General features: G+C 35.1%; 1 protein-coding gene across 24 annotated transcripts in view; it reads left to right on the forward strand.

Moving 5' to 3' along the window:
• Positions 1-27,970, forward strand: part of DST (dystonin) — a 497,116-nt gene that overhangs the window by 308,967 nt on the left and 160,179 nt on the right. For all 24 annotated transcript variants that reach the window (XM_064360963.1, XM_064360947.1, XM_064360946.1 and 21 more), the window contains 26 exons: positions 34-146; positions 246-352; positions 2,834-2,953; positions 5,293-5,388; positions 5,477-5,604; positions 8,900-8,993; positions 9,305-9,459; positions 10,867-11,329; positions 11,414-11,542; positions 11,698-11,775; positions 11,860-12,021; positions 12,111-12,215; positions 15,138-15,233; positions 16,450-16,575; positions 17,230-17,382; positions 17,571-17,725; positions 17,932-18,058; positions 18,516-18,699; positions 19,839-19,996; positions 20,525-20,703; positions 21,215-21,353; positions 22,143-22,336; positions 23,431-23,593; positions 24,360-24,443; positions 26,341-26,448; positions 26,961-27,059. In XM_064360963.1, coding sequence (XP_064217033.1) covers positions 34-146; positions 246-352; positions 2,834-2,953; positions 5,293-5,388; positions 5,477-5,604; positions 8,900-8,993; positions 9,305-9,459; positions 10,867-11,329; positions 11,414-11,542; positions 11,698-11,775; positions 11,860-12,021; positions 12,111-12,215; positions 15,138-15,233; positions 16,450-16,575; positions 17,230-17,382; positions 17,571-17,725; positions 17,932-18,058; positions 18,516-18,699; positions 19,839-19,996; positions 20,525-20,703; positions 21,215-21,353; positions 22,143-22,336; positions 23,431-23,593; positions 24,360-24,443; positions 26,341-26,448; positions 26,961-27,059 — 3,715 coding nt within the window. The remainder of the gene's footprint in view (positions 1-33; positions 147-245; positions 353-2,833; positions 2,954-5,292; positions 5,389-5,476; positions 5,605-8,899; positions 8,994-9,304; positions 9,460-10,866; positions 11,330-11,413; positions 11,543-11,697; positions 11,776-11,859; positions 12,022-12,110; positions 12,216-15,137; positions 15,234-16,449; positions 16,576-17,229; positions 17,383-17,570; positions 17,726-17,931; positions 18,059-18,515; positions 18,700-19,838; positions 19,997-20,524; positions 20,704-21,214; positions 21,354-22,142; positions 22,337-23,430; positions 23,594-24,359; positions 24,444-26,340; positions 26,449-26,960; positions 27,060-27,970) is intronic.

Consider the following 27,970-nt stretch of genomic DNA (forward strand, 5'->3'; position numbering starts at 1 on the left):
AAACCTAATTAACGCAGTGAATTTTTTTCCCAGGCCGGACCTGATAGATATGAATACTGTTGCTGTTCAAAGCAACCTTGCAAATTTAGAGCATGCTTTTTATGTAGCAGAAAAAATTGGTGTTATAAGACTTCTGGACCCTGAAGGTGAGTTGTTTTCTTGATTATATGTGTATTGGCACAAAAGTCTGATCAAAAGTAATTTACCAGTATTGTGAAATGATTAATTTATGTTGCTGTTTTTAGATGTTGATGTCTCCTCACCTGATGAAAAATCAGTAATAACTTATGTTTCATCTCTCTATGATGCATTTCCTAAAGTCCCTGAAGGTGGGGAAGGCATTGGTGCAAATGTGAGTATTGATTTTTTCACACTCGAAGCTGTTGATTCAGTAATGACTAGTTGACTGCATTTGTTGATAGTAATTTTTGCAGGTTTTGAATGTTGAATGTATATATATTTTTTCTTTTATTTTCTTTCTTCCTTTTTTTTTTTAAAGAGACGGGGTTTCACCATGTTGGCCAGGATGGTCTTGATCTCTTGACCTCATGATCCGCCTGCCTCGGCCTCCCAAAGTGCTGGGATTACAGGCTGAGCCACCTTGTCAAGCCTTGAATGTTGAATATGTTTTAAAGAATTGGAGTTAATATGCTATTTGATAAATTGATAGTCTTTGTATTTCATGACATTCTACCATTAAATTTAAAGTATAACTCATTAAAAATTTTGTTTTGTCTCATAAATAAAAGAGGCTATTTATAGTTACTGGTCATTTTATAAATAAAAGCTATAACTTTCTGAAATTTAGAGTTTTCCATTTTTAGCTAGGTGCTGTTTTACACTGCCGTATTTGCTATCCTCCTATATGTATAGAATATCTCACTTTTGAAAATAATTTCAAATTTGCTACCTCATACTATCTTATGAAATAAGTTGGCTGGATAATATTTTTATGATTTAAAAGTGGGCTTCAGAGGAAAGTTATTGGATTTGGCCAAAATAGCAGAGCTACTTAATAAGCAGGGAAGGTCTCTGACACATAGCTTTGGGCTCTTTATTAGTCCACTATTTCTTAAAGGTTTGTTTAATTCACTTCAATGATGCATTTTTTTTTTTTGAGGTGGTCATGCTAAGAAGTGCTTATGCATTTCTGAAAGAGAACAGGAAACCCTGTTTGTGTCACATATTTAGGGATGATCCCCTTCACTTGGATATCTGCCTTCCTCCTTGCAAATACCTTTTTTCCTTACCTTATTTTGAAGATTTAGGAGCTCATCTTGGATTAGCTCCCTTGGATTAGGAGCTCCCTTTTCTGATCATTCCTGTCATTTCTGTGTGCTATTTCTAGACCTGTTTCCATATTCTTCCTCAGGTTCTTCTTTTTAAAGGTTTTATGCTCTCTGGATCCCTGAGTAGCCTGTTCCCATGCTCACCCCTGATGATTCAATGTTGAGCGTTGCTTCAGAATATTTCTTTTGGCCCTCTCTTACTTCTTCTCACTGCCTCCGTGCTGATCCTGCTGCCTATCCCTGCAGAACTAGGCTGATAGCTTGCTCACAGGTTTCCGTCTTCATTTTTTCCTCTTCCCACCACCTCTGTACACTGTTGCCATGTTAATCTGCCTAGAACCTGAGGTCTTTAGCTTGAAAACTTTCAGTGGCTCCATATTCCTTGCAAGGTTAAATGCAATCTAGATATTCTGATATTCAAAACCGCATAATTTATTTTGTTTACCTACATTTTTTAGCTAGGATTTCCCAATGTGAACTGTTTACTAGTGGCGAGGGTATTTCCATGTCATTGTCTTGACTCACATGGGACTCCCCTTTTATCCACTTTTTTGGCACTTTCGGATTGATTTGATTGTAAACCCTTAAGGTAATGCTATAATAATTTTGTAATTTTAGAAGTTCAACAAAAGTTGTCCTTGGAAAGCCTCCACTCATCTCCCCCTGTCTATAATTACTTACTGGTCATTGCAGAACTTCTCAGATACCGCCTTTCCCAAGAAGCTTTATAAACTATTTCAAGGCACAGATATGCTTGTCTGATTCTTATCTCAACTAGCATATACTACCTGTTTCAGTTATTTCAACATTTCAACGCTTAATTAAATACTGCTCTTCATTTTGCCTGTTTATATTATGTATCTCTCTTGCATCCGCATTTAGACAGTAACTCCTTGACAATAGATATTATGTCTTAAAGGATTTTTTTATTATAATACTCAGTACAACCTTTGAACATAATAAGCGTTCATCAAATACTTAATTAAACAGAGCAATTGGCAGCCTTCCAGTTTCCTCCATTTTTAAAGAGTTTGCCTATTGAGTTCCTGGATAATCCTACCATGTACATTTCCTGTAGTTTGCATACATATCTGGATTTCTACATATTGGACAAGTCTTTTGAGTTTCAAATACACAGTGGATTTAGATCTAAAATAGTTGGCAAAGATGGCAACTAACTTGGCTTACACAAGTTGTTAGTCCCCCATCTTGAGCCCTGCTAAACACCCAAATTGACTTTGGATTTTTTCTGCTGTGCTTAGATTGAGCCTCAGAAGCCTTCTAAATACAGTACCCTAGGCAGCCACTTTCTTTGGATGAGAATTGGCACTTATTAGGTTAGTGTTAGTGCCCAGATGTTGATAGCATCTTTTTAAAGGTGTTCATGTGACAGGGATTGGGGCTAGGTGAAAGAAAGAAAACATTTAGCTGGTTCTGTTAGGCTTCAAATAAGTAAATTCACACATGACTTCTGACTAAATTGTCTTAGATATGAATGTTATTATCTACAGACATGAACCTTTTCTATCATTTGATTGTTCTAGGATGTTGAAGTCAAATGGATTGAATACCAGAATATGGTGAACTACCTCATCCAATGGATTCGACACCACGTGACCACAATGTCTGAGAGAACATTTCCTAATAATCCTATAGAACTGAAGGTCAGTGTCACTAAAGAAATTACATGGGATTGATTTGATTATAAACCCTTAAGTAATGCTAGAATAATTCAGTAATTTTAGAAGCTGAATGGCCTTGGAAAGTCATTAATAAGTAGGCAAAATTTTTATTTACTCATTTCTCTGTAATGGAGGTAGAACATTAACAATTAGAACAGATGAACTGTAGTCTCTCAGCTTTGACTGGCTGAGAGGTTAAAGGTTTAATTTGAGAGAGTCTCTGAAACTGACATTGTCAAATTGATTTTAGTACATGGGAAGTGCTTGGAGCCCCTCTTATGGCTGAGGTAGGAGGGCCCCTGGGAAGTACACACAAGTGTGGCACTGGTTTGGGAGTGTGCCTGTGGTTGAGTCCTGTTAAAAGCTGCTTCAGAGGAATCTTTTGTGCAGGAAGAGTTACATACTGTATTTTACCATGAATTTGAAAATACATGTCTGACTTCCAGTATAAGTGAATTCATGGTTTAGTATAACATTTGCTAATAATGAAAAACTTAGGACAAGCTCTTTGAGGCAAAGGCATTACAGATATAAAATCCATTGTAAATATGTAAACTTATTAAAGAATAAGTTGTCTCATTTGCATATGTGGTTTTATAATGAACACAGTGGGCTACTTTATATCTAGAAGCTAGTAATGTGAATATTGCCTACATAGCCTTAATTTCTTGGTTTGTAGGCTTTATTTTCATAATCAGACTGGGATAGAAAAAATTGTAATAGTCCAGGGTGGGCCCTATTAGAGCTATTCATTATGCTCCTGCATCTGTACAGAACATCTGTAGAATGGCTTTCATTCCCATTGCCACAGGGAGTTTGTCCTTGGGATGAAGTTACTCGGCATGTGATGATATGATAGTTTTTATGTGTTCTCAAGCTGTTTGTGTGACGCTTCCCTACATGGACATGAAATTTTCCAGGGCAGGAAAACTTCTCCCTATGACTATCATGTGGTGCCATGAACAGTGTTTAGCACATAGGAGCATTTGGTGCTTAATGACCAACAGACATCCTGAAACATTGCATTTTGATTTCAAAACAATTTTCAGATTTCATGTTCAAATATGCTTACTTCCAAATGGATTTCTACTGCCCAGGGTGAATTGTCCTGGCTTCTCGTTATTATAGATTATTAGTTACAGAAGAAGTGGTCACACAGATTACTTGCTCATGCCTAGGACAAGACATAGATTAAGAAAATACATCATGGGGAAATGCCAAATAATTGTATTAGCAGAAATTTGAATGGAATCCTTCAGAAATGTGTCATCCTTAAGACTTACAGGGTCAGCTGGGCACAGTGGCTCGTGCCTGTAATCTTAGCACTTTGGGAGGCCAAGGTGGGCGGATCACAGGGTTAGGAGTTCGAGACTAGCCTGGCCAATATGGTGAAACCCCATCTCTACTAAAAATTCAAAAATTAGCCTGGTGTGGTGGTGAGTGCCTCTAGTTCTAGCTACTCTGGAGGCTGAGGCAGGAGAATTGCTTGAACTCGGAAGGCAGAGGTTGCAGTGAGCCAAGATTGCACCTTTACACTCCAGCCTGGGTGACAGAGTGAGACTCTGTCTCAAAAAAAAAATAAATAAATAAGATTTACAGGGTCTTGTTTTATAGCTGCATGAATTAGGGTGAAATAATTAGTACATGATTATTAAATATGAAGATGCATTATCTAAATAATTTTTATGGAGGTCCCTTTTAATAAATACGTTGTATTTAAGAGGTTCCCAAATTAGTACATACAAACTAGATAATAATTTAATTATATGGTTGAAACTTCTGTCATAATAGCCCCATCAACTAATAGCATCTACCTTCATTAGTTTAAAAAAAATCTGTTTAAATTGGCCAATGGGACATTGAAACCAAATGTTAGTCCTTTCTGCTAAGAAGTTTGTTTTGAAGGATAGAACCATGTAATAGAAGAGAGTGGGTTTATTTCTTTTTTTATGGGAATTTTATTTTTCCAAAGACCGAATGCCTAAAGTGCAGCATTTGGGAAGTGCATCTTTTAAAGGGTATGTTTTCTTGTTTGGAAGATGAGAGATTTTTAGTAGAGCACTAGTAAACACTGCATGGTTTATTATTATCCAGATCCCTCTGTGGCACTAAATCATGGCTCACATCAATAATTACACCCTCATCAAATCTTAGATAACCCAGGTCACCAACTGGCTGGAAATTGGTATGTCTTTGCCAGTTTTACAAGGGAATCCTACTGAACACATATGATACAGTAAATGATAAAGTGGTGGCTTAGTGAGATAGTGAAGACACATATTTTAACTTTGGCCCTTAATTTCTTGTCCTTTTTATTTTAGGCACTTTATAATCAGTATTTACAGTTTAAAGAAACAGAAATTCCACCAAAGGAGACAGAAAAATCAAAAATTAAACGTCTCTATAAATTATTAGAGGTAAGCTCACATTTACTTTGTATTGTCAAGCATAATCTTTGTTTCATTTTCTTTTTTGCTTCACATTAAAGTTTTTTGTTTTCTCAAGATTTGGATAGAATTTGGACGCATCAAGCTCCTTCAAGGTTATCATCCAAATGACATAGAAAAAGAGTGGGGGAAACTCATTATTGCCATGCTTGAGAGGGAGAAGGCACTTCGTCCAGAAGTAGAAAGGTAGGCCAGAGGTGTTTTCTACCATGAATATCAAGTGGGGAGGGGCCTCTGTGTTCTTGTGAAAGAACTTAAACTTCTGTTTACTTGGCCTTGGATAAGTCACTTAATCTTTCTGATCCTCCATTTTCTCATCTAGAAACTCTTCTAAGATGTTTTAAATAGTCAGTCAGTGAAGTAAGGTATATAAATGACCTGCTAGGCTGGATTGGTATGTGAAATCTCATCTAATGAGGCTTTACAGTTTTAAAACCAGCCAAAATTACCTGTAATTTCTCACGTTGGCCTTAAGTCACCAGGGCCTGGATCTGAAAGCTTGTAGGTCAACAATGAACTGATTTTATTTCTTGTTACATTTTTGCTATAGTTCTCTTTCCATGAGGCAGTGGAAACCAAAGTCTAACTTGCCTCCATTTTAATTTTGATGGATGGCGTTTAGAACACACTCAGTAAATGTTAATTCAGGTTCCCTTTCTGCCACACTTCCACAAGTGCGTTTACTCCATGAAATCATCACTAGCTCTTTGTTATTTTGTCTCTCACTATACCCAGTTGCCCAGAAAGGTACCATTCAGTCTTCAGGAAATGTCTGTTGGATGACTTTGTCTTCATCACGGTCTGAACCTGGTACCTGGGAATTATGATTTGTGTTCTTCATTAGCCATGAGGTCTGTAGAACCTAGATCTTGCAGGGTCTATTAGTCCATTCTCATGCTGTTAATAAAGACATACCCAAGACTGGGTAATTTATAAAGGAAAAGAGGTTTAATTGACCTACAGTTCCATATGGCTGGAGAGGCCTCACAATCATGGCAGAAGGTGAATGAGGAGCAAAATCAGATTTTACATGGCAGCAGGCTAGAGAGCTTGTACAGGGGAACTCCCATTTATAAAACCATCAGATCTCGTGAGACTTATTCACTACCTTGAGAACAGTGTGGGGGCAATTGCCCCTATGATTCAGTTATCTCCATCTGGCCCCACCCTTGACACATGGGGATTATTACAATTCAAGGTGTGGTTTGGGTGGGGACACAGCCAAACCATATCACAGGGTAAGGCCTGTGTGGTCAGACACACCTCTCCAGCCCCCTTGCTCTCTGCAAAGCAGCACGCTGGCTGCTTTACACCCAAACATTCTCAGATCTCAGCTCTAACAATACTTTCTCAAGAAACTTTTCACAGTCTTCTACGCTAGTTCAGATATCTTGCTTAGAACTCTCATGTTTACGTGTATTGCTCCTTTATAGTGTTTATCTTGGTTGTATTTTTATATTTATTTCTGTGATTGCTTAAGGGTTGCCTGTTCCACTGATAGGAGCTCCAAGAATGTGGAGAGAAACTCCTGTTTTTGCTGTCCCTTGTGTTGCCAATGCTTTACACAGTGCCTGACACAGAGTAGAGTGCTCAGTGTTGTCTTGTTCTCTGTGCCTCACACATTGACTTAAACATTCAACACTGTGAAATAATGCATGAAATAAATATATGAGAGCAAGTCTAACTTGTCAGTCCTTTATTAAATTACTGATTACGTTTATGTTAAAGTAGAATAATATGTCTACATAACTGAATTATTAAAACCAAAACAAGCCAGAAACATACAGGATACAGCTTTTATGGAAGAAGTAATTCTGGGTGATTGAAATGAGATACTGTATTAATCATCTGAAATAATGGAAAAGTATTCCAGAGGATACAGAGTAGATTTTTAGTCATTAGAACAGTAGCTGAATTTTAAGATATGTTAATAAAGGAGAGTGGTTGAGAGTTCGGGGCCCATAAGCCACTCAATTTTAAATGAGATTATTAGCTCAGCTTGCAAGCTGTATGATCTTAGACAAGTTCTTTAACTGTCTAAGCCTCAGTTTCCTCATTTGTAAACATGAGGTGATAGTACTTACCACATTGGGTGGTTATGAGTATGAGATGAGTTATGTATCTAAAGTGATTAATTTCCTGCACATAATAATTATTTAATAAATGCTAGGTGCCACTGTTATTGTTTTGAGCTCTTCTGTTCACTCACTATATTTGATGTGGCACTCTCAAATTTCCCCTTTCTTGACCCCTGAAAAGAAAAATACCTATTCTTAGAGTGGAGATGTAACAGTAGTATTGGAGGTAGGAAAATATGTAGGAGCCTGGTTGGATAAATGCCTTCATGTTTCTTCGTGCACATTTTTTGGGATCGTCTGTGTATTGCAAATAATAGCTATGTGGCATGGGAGTGTGTGAAAAACAAATGGGAAAGAAAGTCAGTGTTCTTATTCCATGTAATATCCCGTAGAATGGAAAAACAAGCACAGACAAATTAAATTTGTGAGCATTGCATCAGTATTCTACTTGGCGCTTTATAGTAGGTTTAGAAATAACATTACTGAGGGCATGTCATATAAAGAAAGGTAAATGGATACTTTTTCAGTTACGTTAACCTAATAAACACATGACATGGTGGTTAAAATGGAAGTGTACTTTGCTTCTCATCAAATTCATTTGTTTTTAGGTACTTCATAATTTCTAGCTGTTTGCCTTCCTTATGCTATTCAGCACAGACCTGGTCTTTTGCAGAAGTCAGGCTATGATCGAATATTTGCGTTCTTTTAGCTAATGATTGCTATTGCCAGAGTAATCTTTACTAGTTGTCCTGGGCTTCTATGAGGCATCTGAGTTGCTTTTTAGTTGGTTGCAATTGGATGACTCTTAGTGCAAATATTTGGCATATCCTTTCCAGTGACGCCCAATCTGCCTGCTTTGTTCCTACTTGCAGGGTTTTAATACAGGATACAAAAGGCAAACCTCAGCTAGCAAATGAATGGCTTTAGGCGAGATTCTTTTGAATAGTTATCAGCATATTATTTGCTGTGTGTTGCATATGCATGTTGAAACATATTTAAGGAGCCATTAAAAGCTGTAATACTCAGTTGCCACTTTTCACCGTTAGAAGTAGAGCTTTTTCCAGACCTTCTGCCTTTTAGTCTGCTTTGAATGGTCAAAGGAAGAACATCGTTTCAGTAATAAAAATGCATAGTAGTAGTTATAGTTACCGTAGCAGTGATTCTGTGTTTAGTAACACTACTAGTACTCGAACCAGTCTTGATTCGAATGAAAATCTTCTCTCGGTTCATTGTGGCCCAACACTGATCAACTCTTGCATTAGCTTCGGCAATGAATCCTTTGATGGACACAGGTATTGAATCATTGGTGTGGGATTGTGTTTTACTTTTTGATGGGAAGCATTTTTCAGAAATGGTGAGCTCTTTGACTTCAAAGTTTTATTTTATTTTGTCTCATCTTTTAGGTTGGAAATGTTGCAACAGATTGCCAGCCGAGTTCAGAGGGACAGTGTCATCTGTGAAGACAAACTAATACTTGCTCGAAATGCTCTTCAGTCTGTAAGTTAATTTTAGGAGCCACTGGGGTTGTGGTAGAGGAGTCACCGTGTATTTGGATGAACTAAAACTTTTGCATAATGTTTGGTTGATTCTTGGTATGTATTCTCCTCTGAAACTTAAAGTTTGCTGAAGATCATGATTGGTATTTGCTCTCTGAGAGGCAACAAGCAGAGGGAAAACATATTTTTGAGCCAACAAGGAAAACTAAAGAAAGCCCAAGTAGGCTTCTGTTCCAATATTTGAAGTTTTGTAATTGAGGTCATCTTGAAACTTGTTTCACAGAATTAATACTGAGTTCTTTTAAAATACAGGATTCTAAGAGATTAGAATCAGGAGTGCAGTTTCAGAATGAAGCAGAAATTGCTGGGTATATACTTGAATGTGAGAACCTTTTACGCCAGCATGTAATTGATGTGCAGATTCTTATTGATGGAAAATACTACCAGGCAGATCAGTTGGTACAGAGGTAAGAGTGCTACTTACTCTTTCTCTGTCCTTTTTTTGTATAACTGTTTCATGGGCATTTGAAATAGGAATGTAGAGTATGAAAATTTTATGAAATCTGTTTCTTAGCTCTTTTTTAGTTGAAAATATGTGTCACATTCTTAAATATTTTGGTGTTTTAAGTAGGTATTTGTTTTTTAAAGATTAGCAACAGAAAAAATGTTTTATGGTACATATAATACTACTTCAGGTGCTAACTCGTTAAAATGAATACAATAAATGTATGTGTGTTACATACATCATTTACATATATTTAAAGTATTCATGAGATGTTTGAAAGATAAAAAAATGTAAGAAAAGTGTCTTTTTTTTTTTTGAGATGGAGTCTTGCTCTGTCACCCAGGCTGGAGTGCAGTGGCGTGATCTCGGCTTACTGCAACCTCCACTTCCTGGGTTCAGACGATTCTCATGTCTCAGCTTCCCTAGTAACCTAGTAGCTGGGATTACAGGTACCCACCACCATGTCTGGCTAATTTTTTGTATTTTTAGTGGAGACGGGGTTTTGCTGTGTTTGCCAGGCTGGTCTTGTACTCCTGACCTTAAGTAATCCACTTTCCTCAGCCTCCCAAAATGCTGGGGTTATAGGCGTGAGCCACCACACCCAGCTAAAAAGTGTCATTTATAATTCAGTTTTTTATTTTTCTGTTTATCCTATTATGAAAATGTTTATAACAAAATCTTTAAAGAAACTATGTGTATAAAAACCTTTATCACTGTGAAGTATGTGTTTGGGAGTAGGTATGGAATATTTCAGGCTATAGTTTCTCTCTCTCTTTCTGTCTATCTCTGTATAAATATATAAATTCAAAACTTTTTAAATTTTTGACTCAGTAATTGCACTTTTAGGAATTTATAGTAATTCTAAATATGAAAAATATATACGTAAATGTAGAAAAAGCCTTTACATTCATTTCATATGTATTTTATAATAACCAAATTTTAGAACTATCCTAATGCCAAATAACAGGAGAATGATCATATGATGCTATAGTAGTTGTATTCATTATAAATGTAGTTATAAAGACAAATGAGATTGAAAGTCCTCATAGTACAATTCTCATTGAAAAAAAATCATGTTGCAGAATTTTACCCATGTGATTATAATGACCTCCTCGTTTTTCTTCTTTATATTTTTGAGCAGTTTAGGCGTACTGAAAAACTCAGTGAAAAATAGAGTTCCCGTATGCCCCCTTATACCTCCCTCTTCCCCTATTACTAACATCTTGCATTAGTGTGGCACATTTGCTAAAACTGATAAGCCAATATTGATACATCATTATTAACTAAAGCCTATAATTTACATTAGAGTTCACTCCTTTTGACAGGTGCCTTTTATATTGCACCTTATCCCTTTGGATTTTCTTTTCAGGGTTGCAAAACTGCGTGATGAAATTATGGCTCTAAGGAACGAATGCTCTTCTGTGTACAGCAAGGGACGCATGCTGACAACAGAACAGACGAAGCTCATGATATCAGGAATCACTCAAAGTTTAAACTCAGGATTTGCACAGACCTTACACCCTAGTCTGAGCTCAGGGCTGACCCAGAGTTTAACACCTTCCTTAACCTCTTCTAGTATAACTTCTGGCCTGTCGTCAGGGATGACTTCCCGTCTGACTCCATCTGTCACTCCAGCTTATACACCTGGTTTCCCATCAGGATTAGTTCCAAATTTCAGTTCAGGAGTGGAGCCAAATTCATTGCAAACTCTGAAGTTGATGCAGATCCGAAAACCCCTTCTAAAGTCTTCTTTGCTGGATCAAAATTTAACAGAAGAGGAAATCAACATGAAATTTGTTCAGGATCTTTTAAATTGGGTTGATGAGATGCAGGTACAAAATGTTTACTTTACCTGAGTTTTTCAGTCTTTATTGCTATCAATTTCTTTTTTAAACTTAGTATTTTACTGTTTGAAGGTACAACTGGACCGCACTGAATGGGGCTCAGATTTGCCAAGTGTTGAAAGCCATTTAGAAAATCATAAAAATGTTCACAGAGCTATTGAAGAATTTGAATCTAGCCTCAAAGAAGCTAAAATCAGTGAGGTATTTGAATTTAAAATTTGTATATATTTTGTTTTGGTTTACTCTTGTTTTGCTTCTTACATTAAGACCCTGTAAATCAATAATAGATATATCAAGTGTGAGTCAGAATTCCTTCAGATTCCTAACTGGAGTGTCTTTTTAATCTCATGTTATAGATTCAAATGACAGCACCTCTTAAACTAACTTATGCAGAAAAGTTGCACAGATTAGAGAGTCAGTATGCAAAACTCTTGGTAAGTTTTGTTTTTTAAATCTTCTGTTTCCCTTATCTATATTTGGCAAAAACATGATTCTTATGATGATTTTCCTTACTAAAGAATACATCCAGGAATCAAGAACGGCACCTTGATACACTCCATAACTTTGTAAGTCGTGCAACTAATGAACTTATTTGGTTGAATGAAAAAGAAGAGGAGGAAGTTGCTTATGACTGGAGTGAGAGAAACACCAACATAGCTCGCAAAAAAGATTATCATGCTGTAAGTGTGATACCCTTTGTACTTGCATACTAAGGTTGCATTTTAGGGTTATATATTTTTCTAACATGCTTCTTAATTCTTTGTTGAAGGAATTAATGAGAGAACTTGATCAAAAGGAAGAAAATATTAAATCAGTTCAGGAGATAGCAGAGCAGCTACTTTTAGAAAATCATCCAGCCCGGTTAACTATTGAGGTAAGCCAGAAGGTGTAATGGTGTTGGTTAAATATTGATATGATTATTTCCCTTCAGATTCTTTAATTGCTGAGAAGTTGAAAATTACAAGCCATCAAACTTTTATTTAAAACCTGGCTCAAAAAATAATGTTTCTGGCAAATTGTACTGATTGCCTTCCATTCTCTGGCTCTAAGTATGTCACCCATCACTTAGAATAAAAGTACCCTTGTTAGCCTCTGTGGCTGAGAAGATGTATTGCTGTAAATATAAAGGACCTTCTCTGTACAAGCATTGCCATGTTACTTGTTTTTGATTGTGTAATGTTGCATAAGTGCCATAGTGTTGCTAAGCCTCATTTTCCTACCAAAAATGGAAGAAATTACCTCTACTCCATAGAGTTATGATGATAAGAAGGAAATAATTTACTCTTACCACTTAGTATAATTTTTGGTACATTATTTATTCTAAAAAAAAGTACCGGCTGTTATACTTTAATTTAATATTTTATTTAAGCTCTGGTTTTGTGAAGTATATTGGGGCAGCATCCTGACAAGGCTTCATAATGTGCAGTGAACATCTGAAATTCAGAAGTGGAAAACTGAGATGGGATTTATCAGGTTCCCTGTGTAGTTGGGACAGTGTTTTTAATGACATACTAGACAGAGTTAGTGACTTTCTGAATTGAGGATGGGGGCGTTATATAAGAAAGGACAGATTATCACACATGGGCAATCAGTTGTATTATTTTGCCAGAGGGGAAAAAAATGATGCTTGTCCTTAGAGTTGTCATGCTTCAGACTCACAATTGAGGAAAGTAATCTGTTAGATTCACTGAAATCATAATAATGTGAAAGATTAGTACGATTCTAGGCTCATCAGGAAGTTTTGGGGATGTTAATGTATGATCATCTTTCATATAAAATATGGTTTTGCAGCTACATGAAATGTTACATATAAATGTTAAAAACGTAGAAGAGTAGGGGACCTCTAGGGAAAGAAAAGTAGAATAATGGAGGGCCTGGGATGTGGTTTTGTACACTAATAAACTAAAAATAGAGTATTTCTTAGGTTAGAGAGATGAAATATGATTATGAGCCAAGAACTGTGATGGGAACGAAAAATGGGAATGTCACTCTGATCACTTTTATGTAGAAATTATAATTTAATTAATGAAAAATCTCTTAAGAAGTAAAATGAAACCTTAGTCATCTTTGTGGTCCCATTGGCCTATCCAGTGTCTTTTTTGGGTACATGGATAATACTTAGTTGATTATCGACACTGTTTCATATTTTACATGAAAAAAGAAAGCAGTAATCTAATGATGTACTAGGATTCATCTTTTATAGCCAGTTTACTGAAAGTAACTTAACTTGAGGTAGAATATGATCATGATATGTTGCCAGATTTTCAGTGCTACATCATACATTCCATTTGGAAAGCCTGCCTAAGCATAGCTCAGCAGGAATGAGCTTTTCCAAAAGGAGGAAAAATGACAGACTAACTTAAAATAGTCATAAAAGCATCTCGAGTGCCCTCTCCTGGAAATCAGTGAATTGCAGCTTAAATAGAAAAGAGTATTTCATGTTTCCTTAAGGAAGAAGGTATCCTTTCTATAATATTGCTTACCCTCATGAAAGATACACTCTGTATTAAATTAAAAGTTCAAGAAACACATTTTTAAAATAAAAATTGCTACTGTTATTATCACTATAATTCCAGAATTATGCTCATTTGGTGGGAGTTATACACATTTCCTTTTCCACTCTCCCCAAACCTTTCCCCAGCAAAAAAAAAAAAAAAAAAAAAAAAAAGAGAGAGAGAGAAAACTACATAACCATATATTTCTGTGTTAGAAAGTATATTTTATGATCTAGCACCATAAAAAATTCAGAGATGTAATCCCAGCACTTTGGGAGGCCGAGGCGGGTGGATCATGAGGTTAAGAGATCGAGACCATCCTGGTCAACATGGTGAAACCCCGTCTCTACTAAAAATACAAAAAATTAGCTGGGCATGGTGGCGCATGCCTGTAATCCCAGCTACTCAGGAGGCTGAGGCAGGAGAATTGCCTGAACTCAGGAGGCGGAGGTTGCGGTGAGCCGAGATCGCGCCATTGCACTCCAGCCTGGGTAACAAGAGCGAAACTCCGTCTCAAAAAAAAAAAAAAAAAAATTCAGAGAAAGGAGAGATGAATGTGTCATGAAAGGAACCATATTGGAGGATTCCACAAAGCAGATATGAGTTGGTGGCAAAGGAGTTAAGCGTTAGTTTTGTATATAGGAGGGATAGCTTGTGTTTATTTTAATTGTTAAATATTTTCTCCCATAGCCAGAGTTAATTTTTTCCTTATATTTTAAGAAGAAATTTCACGAAGTTTAAAATTGAAAAGAAATCAACTGGAGTGATTTAAAAATTTATATTTAAACTTTAAGACTGACTTTGTACAAGTGAGAAGTATTAGATAAGAGGAGAATTTTACTGCCCCTGCCCTGATTTCCTCTTTTTGTTTTTGTTTTTGTTTTTTTGAGATGTAATTTCACTCTTTTTGCCCAGGCTGGAGCACAATGGCTCAATCTTGGCTCACTGCAACCTCCACCTCCTGGATTCAAGTGATTCTCCTGCCTTGGCCTCCTTAGTAGCTGGAATTTCAGGCATGTGCCACCATGCCTGGCTAATTTTTATATTTTTAGTAGAGACAGGGTTTCACCATGTTGTCCAGGTTGTTCAGGTGATCTGCCTACCTTGGCCTCCCAAAATGCTGGGACTATGGGCGTGAGCCACCATGCTAAGCCACTGCCCTGATTTTTGAGTCTTAATCTGCTACAACAATTGGTCGTCTATTTAGATAGTGGAGTCAGCGTTTAGAAGGATCAATATCAAAAGTTATGTGTGCCTTATTTCTCTCCAGTCAGTTGTGATGGCTTGGTTTTATCTTTAAGGCCTACAGAGCAGCAATGCAGACGCAGTGGAGCTGGATCTTACAGCTCTGCCAGTGTGTGGAGCAGCACATAAAGGAGAACACAGCATATTTCGAGGTATGTAAGTAGAATCATAAGTTCATAGATGGTATTGTGATTTTGGCTAACTTGCAGCAATCTTTTTCATAATTTATTGTTAGGATAACAATATGCATCTATATATATGTGTGTACATAATTTATTGTTAGGATAACAATATGCATCTGTATATGTGGGTGTACACACACATATATATATAGATGCATATTGTTATCCTAACAATAAATTATGGGTATACACACACATATATATATAGATGCATATTGTTATCCTAACAATAAATTATGTACACACATAATTTATATATATAGGTACACACACATTTGTATAGATGCATATTGTTATCTTAGCCTGTGTGTTTAGTCATTCATTTCTCAAATACGTTTTAAGTTATTAATATATCCTGGGCACTGTTTTAGGTCCTAGAGATACAGCAGTGAATAAAGCAGACAAGAATGTCTACTCTTGTGGTGCTTACATATGTACATATGTACACACACATATATGTGTGTATATATATAGATGCATATTGTTATCCTAACAATAAATTATGAAATGCACATTATTATTTATATATTATATATATATAAAATAATATAAAATATATAGAATATTTTATATATATAAAATTATATGTATATATTAAATAATGTGAGTTGTTTTCTTTGTAGGCTGGAAGAGTTAGTTTTATGTCTTGTAAGACAGATTGAAGTATTCTGTTATGCAGGAATCCTTTAAAAATATCTTTAAGATACCATAAAATCTTTATTCTGTTCTACAAATGTGTCTCTTATTTAGGAACTTTTTTTTTCTTTTTTTTTTAAAGTTTTTCCAAATCTTACTTTGAATGGTATGGAACTGGTTTCTTATAGAGAATCAATCATCTATAATCACTGAACTTCTAAAAATATAGAAATTTTTAACTATTCTTGGAATTTCACTCCTACTTAAATACTGTTTAAATCCTAATTTAAAACAGACCTTCAGTCAAAATAATATAGAGCCAAAACATCATATACACTTAAACTTTAAACACTTAGTATTCATTCATAACCATCCAACTTCAAGGATTATTCTTTGGTCCAAGGAAGGATGTGACTATTAAGCTATCTTGTGCTTTTATTCTGTTCTCACTTATGAGGGGTATACCTAGGACCTTGGTATCAGAGCATGACAACTGTTTGCTTTACTGGTATTTAACATACTTTAACTGCTAGGTTTCATCTTTCCTTAGTTTTTCAATGATGCCAAAGAAGCTACTGATTACTTAAGGAATCTAAAAGATGCCATTCAGCGGAAGTACAGCTGTGATAGATCAAGCAGCATTCACAAGCTGGAAGACCTTGTTCAGGAATCAATGGTACTAATACAAAACCTATGCATTTTATAAGGATGCATGAGGGATTAGATTAGTGTTTGATATGAGCAGAACTTTGTATTTTATTGCCACTCTTGATAGTTCCCACTAATTAAATTCCACATTTGCACATTGAGTATTAGTTTTCCTTTGGTATCAAATATAACAAAAGTGTTTTTTATGTGATAGATTTGGTATTTTAAGATGCTTTTATAGTGTCGTATTTGTGAGTGTATCTGTGTGTGTGTGCGCGCACATGAGCCTGTGTGTTTAGTCATTCATTTCGCAAATACTTTTTAAGTTATTAATATATCTTGGGCACTGTTTTAGGTTCTAGAGATACAGCAGTGAATAAAACAGACAAGAATCTCTACCCTTGTGGTGCTTACATGCTAGTGAGGGAGTTAGACAATAAACAGGATAAATAAGTAAAATTTATATAGTATGCTAGGTACCATAAATGCTAAAGAGGAAAAAGAAAACCAAACAAACCAATGAAAGGAAGAGAGATACAAGAGGGGTAGAGGGGAAGGATTGAAAATTTAGACTGGGTAGTCAGAGAAGACTTTTCTGATGAAGTTTCATTTGTGTAAAGTGCTGAAGGCATGGAGAGTACAAGTCTTTTACGTCTTAAAATTCACTGTATTTATTACTTAGGAAGAGAAAGAAGAACTTCTGCAGTACAAAAGCACTGTAGCAAGCCTGATGGGAAAAGCAAAAACAGTAATTCAACTGAAGCCAAGGAATTCTGACTGTCCGCTCAAAACTTCTATTCCGATCAAAGCTATCTGTGACTACAGACAAATTGAGGTACTTGTAACTCCTAGAAACAGACCAGTTTCTCTCATTATTCATATACTTTATAAATGAGATCATATTGCTAACTAGTGATCAAGATTTCCCCCCTCATAAACAAACAAACAAAAATCCCAGGATTGAGTGTGGAAAACAGTTAACAGTGATCTCATTGAGTTATTCTGCTCTTTATTTAAAACCAGATAACCATTTACAAAGATGATGAATGTGTTTTGGCGAATAACTCTCATCGTGCTAAATGGAAGGTCATTAGTCCTACTGGGAATGAGGCTATGGTTCCATCTGTGTGCTTCACTGTTCCTCCACCAAACAAAGAAGCGGTGGACTTTGCCAACAGGTTCGTATATTCTTAGCTAAAAACATTGAGCTAGTTTTGGGGGCTCTCTGAAGGTTGAAGAAATAATCAGTATTTTCTCAAGGCCCCACAGGATCAGAAGTCTCTAGAACTACTAAACATGGGATATTTTACACAAAAAGAAAAATTGCAGTGTGTTTTCAGAGAGAGTAAAAAGGATAATCTGAGTTCTCTTTCGTGTATTTCAGAATTGAGCAACAGTATCAGAATGTCCTGACTCTTTGGCATGAGTCTCACATAAACATGAAGAGTGTAGTATCCTGGCATTATCTCATCAATGAAATTGATAGAATTCGAGCTAGCAATGTGGCTTCAGTAAGTATGAATCCATATGTCAACCCAGTTTGTCTAAAAATATGCATGCCTTTTTATATGTGCGGTGGAGTTTGTATTTCTTTAGAATAGGTTGGAGTCCAGCAAATCCATGCTAATATTCATTCATTCAATGGATATTTGTTATATGCCCACAGTATATAAGGCACTTTTTAAGAATTGAGGAAATCTGGAGATCATAGATTTCATTCAATGTTTACTGGTAGATAGGGAGACAGAATGTAGTTGTTGTGGGTATAGTTAATTTCATGTATTGAGTTTTGGAGACTTGTTTGTCTCTAAAACCTAAAATTGTTAGTGAAAAAGACAGTTAATTTCAAATGTTTCTATTTATGATTATTTTTGTAGAGTGGCATATGCCATACGACCAATTTGAAATATATCCCATTCAAATCTAACTATTAATCACTTAATTACATGGGTCTTTGGTCTTCTTTAGATAAAGACAATGCTACCTGGTGAACATCAGCAAGTTCTGAGTAATCTACAGTCTCGTTTTGAAGATTTTCTGGAAGATAGCCAGGAATCCCAAATCTTTTCAGGCTCAGATATAACACAACTGGAAAAGGAGGTTAATGTATGTAAGCAGTATTATCAAGAACTTCTTAAATCTGCAGAAAGAGGTAAAGCATGGGGATCCCTATATTTGTTTCCCCATAGGTGTTTAGTTCTGGCTGTTTTTTGCTCTCAATGGGAATCTCAGTCTTAGGTATAATGTGTCACTCAGCCTATAATATGTAGACACAATTGTTGGAACAGTAAAAGCATGTTTGAGGTAGGAAGATGCAAGAAGGTATTCATTTGTTTCCAAATGACAAATTAATAAAAGGTGCCAGCCATCTATCTAGTATGACAAACAACAAATTCTTACTTTTCAACATTTTCAGTATTTTGCAATGTAATGTTCAGAATAATGGTCCTTCAGTTTCAGGAAAGATTAAATTATTTTCTCATTTACCAAACTTGGATTTTATACAAGGGTTAAAGCGAAAGGTTTTTGCCTAGTTAACTTTTGTTAAATATAGAATTTATTCTGAACTTTTTTGATTTTAATTAGAGACAATTTTATTAGTAATATTCTATTTTTTAAAAATCTTAAACATTAAGACCAGGCGCAGTGGCTCATGCCTATAATCCCAGCAGTTTGGGAGGCCTAGGCGGGCGGATCACGAGGTCAGGAAATCAAGACCATCCTGGCCAGCATGGTGAATCCCTGTCTCTACTAAAATACAAAAAAACTGGCATGGTGGCACGTGCCTGTAGTCCCAGGTACTCGGGAGGCTGAGGCAGGGGAATCACTTGAACTCAGGAAGCAGAGGTTGCAGTGAGCTGAGATGATGCCACTGCAGTCCAGCCTGGTGACAGCGCAAGACTCCATCTCAAAAAAAAAAAAAAAAAAAAAAAGAAAATCTTAAACATTAAATATTATTTACCTACTTTTACTTTTAAGGATTTTTATTCGATTTTTGTAATTAATTTGTAGCTAATATAATTCACATTTTTGTGAACGTAAAATAGCACTATATTACTTTTGACATCATTTAATCAGAAATTGGTACTTCAAATGGCATTTGGGAATTTTTATTAATTCTTTTTAAATTTTAAGATTTATATCCTTAGAATCGGTTTGTGTTGAAGACAGGAACTATTTGCTTGACTAGCTGTGTCCCAGTAATAATAAAATTGTTATATTAAAACATGAACAGGAGCTTCTAAAAGATAGAAAACAGGTATTTTCTGAACATTATATTTTTTTTCACAGAGGAGCAAGAGGAATCAGTTTATAACCTCTACATCTCTGAAGTTCGAAACATCAGACTTCGGTTAGAGAACTGTGAAGATCGGCTGATTAGACAGATTCGAACTCCCCTGGAAAGAGATGATTTGCATGAAAGTGTATTCAGAATCACAGAACAGGAGGTGAGAGTTCTAAATATATTGGGAAAAAAAATTAACTCTCTTAATGACCTTACGTATCAACTCTTGTGGCTTCTTACATGTTTAGTTTTGCAGGCTGGTCACTTTGTGAGGTCTGATTATTTAATTATTGCTGATTGTAAACTAGGATTCAGTCTACCTCTGACTCATGTAAACATGGGAATATGTATACTCTCACTCAGGTAAACATGAGAATATGTGCATGCTCACCTTCTTTGCGATGAAGGTTATAAGGACTTGTAACAAAAGTCATTATACACCTGCTGTGTGCAAAAGTACTAAGTTAGATGTTGAGGCTAAGGAGATGGACAGTAAGGGACTTACTGATTGTAAAACTTGAATGCCATGGCTTAAGCAAGGAATATGTAGATTTCTTTGATAAAAAGCAAAGAATATGTAGATTTCTAAGTCATTGGTCATAATGTGAAATGTGTGTTTTTAAACTGGTTTAAGAAAAACATCTCATCTCAGGTGATGGCCTGATACCTTTGTTTGTTCTCCGTTTTATAGAAACTAAAGAAAGAGCTGGAACGACTTAAAGATGATTTGGGAGCAATCACAAATAAGTGTGAAGAGTTTTTCAGTCAAGCAGCAGCCTCTTCATCAGTTCCCACCCTACGATCTGAGCTTAATGTGGTCCTTCAGAACATGAACCAAGTCTATTCTATGTCTTCCACTTACATAGATAAGTATGTAACTGCTATCTCAATATATAAATTGGTTCATACAACTCTTACTTTTATGTACTATTAATTTAAAATTTCATTTTTATTAGTGTAAATATTGAATTTTTTTGTCTTAAGAAATACATTATTTTTATGGATTAATGACACTTCTCTATGTTGATAGTCGATGTGCCTCAGAGATTAGTGAGTAATGCATGGTCTTTTCACATTTTGCATGTAATTTGGGTAGCTCAGCTGTTGTAGCCAATGGATTTTCATCTCATACTTAAACAAGGTTAGACAGAAACCATCTTATCTTGCAGTCTTTTGCTGAATACCATTTGTGGGTCAGGGGATGGACTGGAATGCTATCTATTAAGAAGAAAGCCAGAAAAATGTTAATTTCATAGTAAATGTGTCAGTGTTCCAAGGTGAAGAACATGTTATGTCATTTGTCATAATGGTGCTTCAGGGCTACGTTATACAAAAATAAGCGTTTAACAATAGATGGCTATTGTTTAATTTCCTTTTTAAGGTTGAAAACTGTTAACTTGGTGTTAAAAAACACTCAAGCTGCAGAAGCCCTTGTAAAACTCTATGAAACTAAACTGTGTGAAGAAGAAGCAGTTATAGCTGACAAGAATAATATTCAGAATCTAATAAGTACTTTAAAGGTATGAGCCTCACTTTTGTCTATTTTTAAAGATCATATTCTACAAATATTTATGTAGCACTTAGCTCAGATCTCCAAACATCAAGCATTAAATATCTTGGGTTTTTGAATGGATTTATTCCATTTGTGTCTCTATGATCTCACAGCTTATTCTAAATAAGTATGTTCAATCATTTTAGTTTGAGCAGAGTTCTTATTTGAAGTTTGAACCATTTTGACAGTAGCTTTTGATAGTCATTTCATGTTGGTAGCAAGAGGCGTCAAAGCTAAAAATTAAATTATTAGTAATAGATTCACTTGCTGAAGAAGAAGTTATTTTAAGATACCAAGGAAGTAAATAGAGAAATTAAGAAAGGAAAAAGACTTGTAGTTCATCTCATCTATTTATATATTTCTTTAGCAAGTGGTAAAACTATTGCAAAGCAGTTATTAAAAGTTATCTCAGTGATTTTTAATGCATGTATTCCTTTTTAACAATAGGATTAGTAGGCATTTAAAAATAAACAATGAAAAAGAGATAGCAAACTTGCTTATGGAATATATTTTATTTTGTTGATGTGTAAATTGTATTAGGCCAAACTTTATAAAATTGTCATTAAAAAATCAAAGTACAGTCAAATATTGATAATTTCTTAAGGTTTGAACTAATATAACATTTTGTATATGAAGGACATTCTTTATCTTATTTTCTACCTGTTGTTTGTAAATAATTTGTGAAATTAGGTAAATAATGTATTTACCCATTGAGTGGTTAACTTTTTTATAACTTTTACCAATTAATGTATTTTAGCAATGGAGATCTGAAGTAGATGAAAAGAGACAGGTATTCCATGCATTAGAGGATGAGTTGCAGAAAGCTAAAGCCATCAGTGATGAAATGTTTAAAACATATAAAGAACGGGACCTTGATTTTGACTGGCACAAAGAAAAAGCAGATCAATTAGTTGAAAGGTGGCAAAATGTTCATGTGCAGATTGACAACAGGTTAGTATCCTTTTTTGTCCAGTTTGAGCACAGATTTAATGCCTGTGTATGGTAAATGAGTAAAATCTAAATATATGAGGCTATATTTTTTTACTTCCACAGTTAATTTGTTAATTACAATACCTCTACTTAGCTATATTTTTTTCTTACTTGGAGGACTTTATTAAGACATTTAATTTAAAAATAAGCATTTTTCAACTCTGTTACTATTCATGTATTCTAGCATTTATATAGTTAATCTGCTTGCCTTTTCTGAAGGCAAAAAAGCAATGTAATTCTATAATTATTACCAACTTATATATTCAAATAACCATGACTTAGAGCATGAAACATGCATGTGATGTGTCTGTGTGTAGCATCTGTACTGGACCTAACAAATGCAAATAAATGGAGATGTCCTGATGTTTATTTTAATTGAAGATACAAGAATGTCAAAATCATTTGCTCAGTGACTGAATTAAAAAGGTTTTAGGGTTCATCTTAAAATAAATGAATTCATGTCCTTTCTCATTCATTTTCATGCTTATATTAATGCAAATGCTTTTTTTGATACAGTACCATTCTTGAAAAGTAAAGTTATGTTCAAATATGTATTACCTTTGTAACAAATATGATACATAGGTTTAATGTGGTGGTTTTTGAAATCATAGAGACAGGTATGTAATCACACCTCCTAGAAAATACTGTTTGAAACCATGTTGAACCATTCATTGGACTACCTTCTTGTCATTTGAAAACTGAACTGCCGTTTGATGCAAGCCTTAGCTATTCAAGACACCGTAATTGATAATAATTATGATTAAGTTTCTACTTTTCTTGCTTTTTAGCTTTAGCCTCTTGGGCTTGTCTTTAGAGTAATCACTGTCACTTAATTGCACAACTCAAAGAGCAAAATATTTATGTTCAACCCAAAGCCAATAAGGAGTGCCCTTGGAGGTGTGCCTCAGGGTGCTGCAGCCTTGAGTTCTGTATACATACCCCTCTTGTGCTTAGTGCATTGTCGTCCAGTTATTTTGTCTCTCTGTTGTCTACGTCTTCCACTCTCCTGATGGATATTGTTGGACACTGTGACTATTCTGTTACTATTCTCTTAGGTTACGGGACTTAGAGGGCATTGGCAAATCGCTGAAGTACTACAGAGATACTTACCACCCTTTAGATGACTGGATCCAGCAGGTTGAAACTACTCAGAGAAAGATTCAGGAAAATCAGCCTGAAAATAGTAAAACCCTGGCCACACAGTTGAATCAACAGAAGGTATGTAAAAATAATTCCCTCTACTGAAGTTGTGTCTGCATTTCGTCAGTCATGCTCCTCATCTTCCTTTTCTATGTTGAATGAAAAAGTCACCAACTCTTTAGAGGAAGTATATCATAAATATTAAAATCATGCAACACAAACCTACGTACATGACTTATTTTTATTTCTTGGAAGTAATTTTTGAAAGCATGGGTAATCAGAAAGTGGAGCGTTGGGGTGGTTTTCAAATTCTTAATGATAATTTATTTAATCATAAGTATAGATATCTCTTTGATACGTTGCTGACTGAAATAGTTTTCTGGGTTTCTAAATAAATAAAAATGGTTAGCAATGGAAAATTAAATACCACGTTTGACAGAAAGTTGAATGCTTTGAGATTTTTGTTCTATCTTTAGTAGCCAGTCATTTCTAGCTTTGTTTTTAGGAATAGGTGGTGGCCAAGGACATCAAGTCTGCTTTTGGATAATTCCTCAGGAGTTCAGTATTTTCTACTTTGAAAGCTACATGGGGTGGGAATTTAGAAACTACTAAATTCCTCAGGAGTTCAGTAGTTTCTGCTTTGAAAAGCCACATGTGGGTCACTTCTGTGGCTTAATCTGAAAGTTTGTAATTTATCCATAAGACAATTTGTGTATTAAGTGCAAAGGGCTAAAGAGCTATACTGTGAAGTGATGTAGTAGATATGTCTTAGTTCCTGAGCATCTTATGTAGTAGAATAGCTGAATTCCTTGTCGTTTTTCTTCTAAACTGTTTATATTTATAGATGCTGGTGTCTGAAATAGAAATGAAACAGAGCAAAATGGACGAGTGTCAAAAATATGCAGAACAGTACTCGGCTACAGTGAAGGTAGGAAGATTCATTAACTTTAGTAAAATTTAATATTCAGATGTGTGATTCTATAATGTACATTTAAAGCCATGCAAGTTATTTCACTCAGTGTTAAAAAGTAAAAGGAATCTTCATTTGAACTTTTTTGATACTTATCTAATAATTCTTTGTGAAATCAGTCACATGACAGCCCCCCGATTCATACATCTTACCTTCACATGTACATGCACCTCATACCACCCCCTTAGCCACCAGAATACATGTAGTTGGTTTCTTATTGCTTTTCTCACATTCTTTTTTCTTTAACATTGTTAGGGCATTCCATGGGAGAACGTCCAACTTTCTCACTTAGGGGACATTTTACATGCTTTTCAAGTTATCATTGATGACTTCTCAGTTTTAACCTTCCAGATCCATAGTTCCATTGCTTAGTGGAGGAAAGAGGGGCTGCATAGGGCTACACTAATGTTACATATATTTTCATGAGCTTCCAAACAGACGTGGGAAATTACCTGACCACCCTACATGTTTCTGATTTTGTCCCCACCTTGGAAGCACCTCCAGGATTGGATAGACTCCTAAAAAATGTAATTTTGCAATACAGTCATATGTTGCTTAACAAAGGGGATATGTTCCGAGAAATGTATTGTTAGGTGATTTTTTTGTTGTGCGAACATCATAGAGTGTACTTACGTAAACTTAGATGTTACAGCTTTCTACACACTTAGGCTATATGGTACAGCCTCTGCTCCTAGACTGTAAACCTCTATAGTATGTTACTGTACTGAATAGTGTAGGCAACTGTAACATAATGCTATCTATTTTTGTATCTAAACATAGAAAAGGTACAATAAAAATAGGGAATAAAACATAAAAAATGGTGCACCTGTATAGAGCACCTACCATGAATGGAGCTTGCAGGACTGGAAGTTGTTCTGGGTGTTGTGTGTGAGTTGTGAGTGAAGGGAAAGGCCTAGGACATTACTGTACACCTCTGTAGACTTTATAAACACTGTGCACTTAGGCTACACTAATTCATAAAAAAATTTCTTCAATAATAAATTAACATTAACTTACTGTAACTTTTTTACATTATAAACTTGTAAATTTTTTTTAACTTTTTGACTCCTGCCATAGCACTTAGCTTAAAACACAAACACATTGTACAGCCATACAACAAAGTATTTTCTTTCTTTATATCTGTAATCTGTAAGCTTTTTTCTATTTTTAATTTTTTTTTTTTTTTTTTTACTTTTTAAACATCTTTGTTAAAGGCTAAGACACAAACATGCACATTAGCTTGGGCCTGTGTAGAGTCAGGCTCATCAATATCACTGTCTTACACCTCCAAATCCCATGGGAAGGTCTTCAGGGGCAATCACATGCATGGATCTGTCATCTCCTGTGATAACAATGCCTTCTTCTGGAATACTTCTGAAGGACCGGTCTGAAACTGTTTTACAGTTACCTTTTTTTTTTTTTTAAATAAGTAGTACTCTTTAGAATAACAATGAAAAGTATAGTGTGGTAAATAATTAAACCAGTAATGTAGTCATTTATTATCATTATCAAGTATCATGTACTGAACATAATTATATGTGCTATAGTTTTTTATGACTGGCAGCATAGTAGGTTTCTTTATACCAGCATCACCACAAACACCTGAGTGATGCATTATGCTATGACATCACTAGGCGATAGGTATTTTTCAGCTCCATTATAATTTTATGGGACTACCATCATATATACGGTCTGTCCTTATTGAAATGTTCTCATGTGACACATGACTGTATTTTCTTTACTTAAACTTAATTTAGTGAATCTAGGTTCTAATTATCTGTGTTAAATTATTATAGAATGAAACTCTAGTGCTTTGCTTTGATTCCTTTTTTATCTTATTGACTCCTTTATGCAGGACTATGAATTACAAACAATGACCTACCGGGCTATGGTAGATTCACAACAAAAATCTCCAGTGAAACGCCGAAGAATGCAGAGTTCAGCAGATCTCATTATTCAAGAGGTAATAAAAGTATGAGAAGAAGAGGGGAAGGGGCATAAAAGAAAGAATACTTTCTTTTTAAATTTTATTTTTTATTGTGGTAAAACATACATAGTATAAAACTTACCATTTTAACAATTTAAATGTACAGCTTAATGGCATTGCAGTATATCACAATATTGTGTAACTGGCACAACTGTTTATTTGCAGAACCTTTTCATCATCCCAAACAGAAAGTCTACACCCAGAGCAATACATTCTATTAAGGGTTTTTAAAAACTCTTTAAAAATTTTTATTCAGGATTAATTATTAACTGTAGAGATAAATGTACTTCATGGTGAAATTTAAAAGAAATTTATCATTTAGTATGATTTTCACAATAGTAATAAGCTCATTCCTATCATTTATTATGGGGAGTTGCGTGATTTGCTGTCTGAAAGCCTAGTTAATGTTGTAATTATTATTCAAAGTTCATTCAACTTAGTAAGAGTAACTGTAGGTAATGCTTTTATTATTTTTTCCTTACTTGCAGTTCATGGACCTAAGGACTCGGTATACTGCCCTGGTCACTCTCATGACACAATATATTAAATTTGCTGGTGATTCATTGAAGAGGCTGGAAGAGGAAGAGGTAATCATTAGCAGTGAGCAGCCTGTAAATATAAAGGTGCTGGAGATGAGCAGGAACTACACTATAGTTTGGGAAAGCAAAACATATTTCATGATATATTTATGTGGCTGGTAGCAGATGTACAAATAATTATTGAATTACAAAATTGCAATGAAAATGACTGAAGGCCTAGGATTTTTGTTTGTCTTTAACATTCACTCAAATAAAAAGTCATTCACTTCAGGACTTTACATTTTCACTTCAGGACTCTACTGTGGTAGGGTTAATGTCTTAAATAAATTATGAAATTTTGGCAGTTTGGCAGAAATTTTTTCAGCTTTCTCACAAGTGAGAAGTATACTTCTTTGAAGTATAGTTACTGCTGTTATGATGTCTACAGGAATACCACATGAACACACTTGTCTTATGCATTTTAAATTAATTTGTATCTCAAGAAGTTAAAATTATTATGCATAATGTAAAGATGCTAAAGGTAGTAGATGTTTTTACAAAATGATGATTTTTTTAAGAATTTTGGAATTTTGGGTTTTTTGTTTTTGCAAAAAAGATGTAGCACATGGCATTTAAAAAGACTATTTAAATGCCATTCTGATTTAGAGAACTTCTGCAGCTTTGATTCTTCATTTAAAAGTTATATTCAGAAATAGGAAGAGTGAGGAGTTATTTATAAAAGTCAATGGTCACCATAGGCTCTTGTATCAGATCTAAAAGGGAGTATGCTATGCTTTGTTATCTTGATGTACTTTCTGTTCCCTAGAACAGACAAAAATAGTAGAAGGAATGTTAAAATGAATAAATGGTGGGACATTAACCATTTTGAATTGGACTGTTGTTGAAATTCTGAAGGTGATTATGCTTAATGTAACTGTTCATATGAGAACTGAAACAGTAGTAAATATCTGTTGGATGTT

Source organism: Aotus nancymaae, unplaced genomic scaffold (assembly GCF_030222135.1).
Source record: "Aotus nancymaae isolate 86718 unplaced genomic scaffold, 86718_ANA_hifiasm-v0.15.2.pri h1tg000040l, whole genome shotgun sequence".
NCBI classification, from domain to species: Eukaryota; Metazoa; Chordata; class Mammalia; order Primates; family Aotidae; genus Aotus; species Aotus nancymaae.